This window comes from Plectropomus leopardus, chromosome 16, assembly GCF_026936395.1.
Source record: "Plectropomus leopardus strain MGB_pleo_1.0 chromosome 16, ASM2693639v1, whole genome shotgun sequence".
NCBI lineage: Eukaryota > Metazoa > Chordata > Actinopteri > Perciformes > Serranidae > Plectropomus > Plectropomus leopardus.
In genome coordinates, this window is record NC_142191.1 from 1,015,001 (window position 1) to 1,019,816 (window position 4,816).

The 4,816-nt window shown below is 45.2% G+C and overlaps 1 protein-coding gene across 2 annotated transcripts in view; it reads right to left on the reverse strand.

The window, feature by feature from the left end:
• The window catches only part of LOC121964316 (C-1-tetrahydrofolate synthase, cytoplasmic-like), a 7,084-nt gene extending 2,985 nt beyond the window's left edge, over positions 1-4,099 (reverse strand). The window contains exons 1-5 of one of the 2 annotated variants that reach the window (XM_088089539.1): positions 3,971-4,099; positions 2,725-2,827; positions 1,667-1,751; positions 543-602; positions 364-417 (exon numbers count right to left, since the gene is read on the reverse strand). In XM_088089539.1, coding sequence (XP_087945665.1) covers positions 364-417; positions 543-602; positions 1,667-1,751; positions 2,725-2,825 — 300 coding nt within the window. In that variant the 5' untranslated portion in view covers positions 2,826-2,827; positions 3,971-4,099. The remainder of the gene's footprint in view (positions 1-363; positions 418-542; positions 603-1,666; positions 1,752-2,724; positions 2,828-3,970) is intronic. The other variant, XM_088089538.1, reaches the window with a different exon arrangement.
• Positions 4,100-4,816: the final 717 nt, after the last annotated feature.

Consider the following 4,816-nt stretch of genomic DNA (forward strand, 5'->3'; position numbering starts at 1 on the left):
GACGCTGTGAGGTCACATGACGCTGTGACTACGTGCTTGTCAGTAGGAACTGGTCCGTTTCCATCACGGGTCCATAACGCGCCTTCGTGGCCTTGGATTGAAATAATGACGGCTAGTTTGGTGGCTGCAATAGAAATAAAGCTGCTGATGTTTTGAACGTCCATCGCCATGGTTACTGGGATGCTATCACCAGAGGAGAAGTCACATGACATCACTCAGAGGAAACACAGTCAGCTCCACATTGGGTTTTATGGACATTTTAAAAATATCGTTTGAGTTTTGTAAAAATCTGTAAGTGAAACTCGTTTCGGTTATTCACAGAAATCTTCAGCGTTTGTCTGGTGACGTGTTTTCAGCTCTCACCTCCTCCTGAGTCGACGTGTTCGGCAGTCTCACGTGTTTCGCATCGATTCCAATCTGCAGACCAGAAACTGAACATGTTATTAAAGCTACAATAATAATAATATTATTATCATTGATACTATCATTATTATTGAAAATAATAATAATAATAATAATAATAAGGAATGTCAGTGTGTGACCTCGGCTGCAGCCTTCAGTTTGGTGCTGATGTAAAGGTTGGAGTCGTCTCTGTCTCCCACCTGAAACACGTCAATAATGATACATCACTGTTATTATTGATTATAATTTCTATTGTGGTGTATTATGCTTTGTTTCTTTAGGTTCCTATTTTGGTTAGGCAACGAGGTCAAAGGTCTAGGGACGGTTAGACCTTGAAGCCATGCGTACAAAATACCGGCCCCAGGTTAAAAGTAACATGGAATGAGGCTCCTTCCAAATAAGGAGATATTTGTGGGGTCTTGTGATTGATCACAACAGGTGAAAAGTTGTTTACTGACAAATTTATCGATGCCTGTACCTATATAAGAGACTTGCATGAGCTGTAAGATAGAGAGATTCGCATTGGTCCTGAATCCTCTCCCAGGCAGACCATGGTGCCTGGTGGATGCTGAACTTTGTTGTAATAAATTGATTATTATGCAACCAAGTCAGTGTCCGCGGAAGTTTCTTCATCTTCCACACATCATTGCTACTTAAGAAACAACGACACTATCAATAATCTAAAGGAACTAAAGCTGATAAATGTTGTTTTTAATAAGATCTGTGTGGCCTCTCGGGGACAGAAAACCTGTTCATTAATCACTCCATCACTGCGTTTCTATTTGTATTGGTCAGATTTGAGTTTTTCTTCTTTTCGTGGCCTCTCTGATAAATCTGATGTTTGACTGCAGGTGAAACAGGAGGAGACTCATCGGGACCGAACCTGATGGGTTCAGACCGGTTTTCTCTGAGCGTCAGCAGGTTTTGGTCACTGATCAGGAATCTGCTCTGCAGCTTTATGAAGAAATAAGAGAAAGTACTGCATTATAGAAAAAAAATAAAATAAGTATAGGAAAAAAGATACTCTCAAAAATACACATTAAAGTTTCAGAGAGAGAAAGAGCTGATCAGTTTCAGGTCGATGAGACTCATCAGAGTCCTGAGAGAAACAACAGCTGCTGCAAACACGCTGCAGGTTTATCAGAGTCCTGCAGGTTTATCAGAGTCCTGCAGGTTTATCAGAGTCCTGCAGGTTTATCAGAGTCCTGCAGGTTTATCAGAGTCCTGCATGACTCTGATAAACCTGTAAGCGTGCAGTTCTTACCTGTAAGACCACCAGACCAGGTCTGAACCCTGAGAAGACCCTCGTCATCTCGTCCACCTCCTTCTTCAGCCGCTGCCTCACCATCCTGCAACACAGACCACAGACCAGAATCAGATCCACAACAGACCAGAATCAGATCCACCACAGACCAGAATCAGATCCACAACAGACCAGAATCAGATCCACCACAGACCAGAATCAGATCCACCACAGACCAGAATCAGATCCACCACAGACCAGAATCAGATCCACCATAGACCAGAATCAGAATCAGAATCTAGTTTTATTGCCAAGTACATTCACATATACCAGGAATGTGACTTGGTGTTTTGGTGCAAAACAATGAACATAAAGGAAAAATAAAAAAGTGAATTTAAACAGAAACGAATATAAGATAAAAAATATAGAAGCAATTTAAAAATAAAATGACTAAACAGAAAATAAACAACACAAAAAAGGATGTTCACAAGTTCACAAGGTGCAACGGAGCGATTGTACAACTTCTCAGGAGTATAGTTACAGTGCAAATACCTCAAGTTTAAATAATTAAGTTGACAGACCTGGATCAGATCTACCACAGACCTGGATTAGATCTACCACAGACCAGGATCAGATCTACTACAGACCAGGATCAGATCTACTACAGACCAGGATCAGATCTACCTCAGACTAGGATCAGATCTACCACAGACCTGGATCAGATCTACCACAGACCTGGATCAGATCTACCACAGACCTGGATCAGATCTACCTCAGACTAGGATCAGATCTACTACAGACCAGGATCAGATCTACCACAGACCAGGATCAGATCTACCACAGACCAGGATCAGATCTACCACAGACCAGGATCAGATCTACCTCAGACTAGGATCAGATCTACTACAGACCAGGATCAGATCTACCACAGACCAGGATCAGATCTACCACAGACCTGGATCAGATCTACCTCAGACTAGGATCAGATCTACTACAGACCAGGATCAGATCTACCACAGACCAGGATCAGATCTACCACAGACCTGGATCAGATCTTAGTAGGATGTTTAAGGACTCACTTGGACGTCTTGTTGCCGGAGACAACAGTTGCCACGGAGCGTGTGGTTCCTTGGCAACCAGAGGCCCGGAGACGGAGAGAGAGGGCGGCCAAGGAGAACATGACTGAGAAAGAGAGAGACAGACAGGTGTGTGTGTGTGCAGATGTTTGCAGATGTGTGTGTGTGTGTGTGTGTGTGTGTGTGTGTGTGTGTGTGCAGATGTTTGCAGATGTGTGTGTGTGTGTGTGTGTGTGTGTGTGTGTGTGTGTGTGTGTGTGTGTGTGTGTGTGTGTGTGTGTGTGTGTGTGTGTGCAGATGTTTGCAGATGTGTGTGTGTGTGTGTGTGTGTGTGTGTGTGTGTGCAGATGTTTGTAGATGTGTGTGTGTGTGTGTGTGTGTGCAGATGTTTGCAGATGTGTGTGCGTGTGTGTGTGTGTGTGCGTGTGTGTGTGTGTTTGTACATGTGTGCAGATGTGTGGATGTGTAGATGCTGTGTGTAGATGTGTGTGTGTGTAGATGTTGTGTGTAGATGTGCATGCAGATGTGTGTGTGTGTGTGTGTGTGTAGATGTGTGCAGATGTGGGTGTGTGTGTGTGTGTGTGTGTGTGTGTGTGTGTGTAGATGTGTGCAGATGTGTGTGTGTGTAGATGTTGTGTGTAGATGTGTGTGCAGATGTGTGTGTGTGTGTGTGTGTGTGTGTAGATGTGTGCAGATGTGTGTGTGTGTAGATGTTGTGTGTAGATGTGTGTGCAGATGTGTGTGTGTAGGTGTTTGGATGTTAAAGCTCCACGTCAGCAGTCTGTTCGCTCGTCTCCACTGCATGTGTTAATAAAGTTATTTTAAAGTGAAGCTGCTGCAGAGACGGACGGAGACGAAGTGTCCGAGGTTACATGTTAATCATTAAAATCACTTGAGTTAAACTTTAGGTCTGCAGCCACACACACACACACACGCACACGCACACGCACACACACACACACACACACACACACACACACACACACACACACACACACACACACACACTCACACACACACACACACACACACACACACACACACACACACACACACACACACACACACACACACACACACACACACACACACACACACACACTCACACACACACACACACACACACGCACGTTTCCTCATCAGTGAAACAAACATAAAGTTTCCCATCATGCCTCTGTGCAGCTGTGGACAGACGTGTTGAATAATCTGAGATTAAATACTTAATGTGGAAGAAAGGACGGAGACTGACCTGGGAGACGACCTGAGAGACGACCAGAGGACGGCTGACACTCACACACACACACACACTCACACACACTCGGTGCAGCAGGGCTGTGTGTGTTTGTTCAGTCATTCCTGTGGGCGTCTCTCGCAGTATCTCCGTGTGCGTACGGAGGCTCGTTAGTGACAAAAACTCCAAAACATGAAAAGCAGATTTTCAGTCTTCAGGCTGAAAACATGACAGTAGAAACTTTGACCTTTTGCACTTTATTGTTGTGTGTGAACGCTGAGTTCGATCTGAACCAAACAACACGAGAACTTTGGTGAAAAGCGGAGTTTTGTTTTTTTGATCTCCATTACGAATCAACATCGACGATCAGACAGACGAGCGTCAGCTGATTCGAGTCGTGGAAACGGAACATCTAGAGACGGATCGCTCCCTCCCGTTCGATCAGCACGTTCTCATCGCGTCTCGTCACGTGGCGCCGCTCTGTGACGTTACTGTGATGTCAGCAAATGCACACGGTAGGATGAAGCAGCACGTCGTTATGTTTAACAGTGTGGACCTTCGTGATGGTCGGATTAGGCGACGAAGTCACAATGGTTCGGTTTCGGTGCCGAATTATTGCATGAAATTTGGCTGTTTGTGCGCCATGTGAGCGCCCTCGTGCTGCTTTTATTTCGTGGTTACCGGCGGCGATATTACCTGACGCCGTCCTTCAGGGTGTCGTGTGACTGCTTTCAACAGGGGATTCGTGGTCAGGACCATCCTGTGACGGCTGAGCCACCTGCTGAGAGGGAAGACAGGAGAGGAGGAGGGTTAAAAACTGAGACGAGCGGGGCAGAAAGGGTTAAAAACACCTGAGCTGAAGTG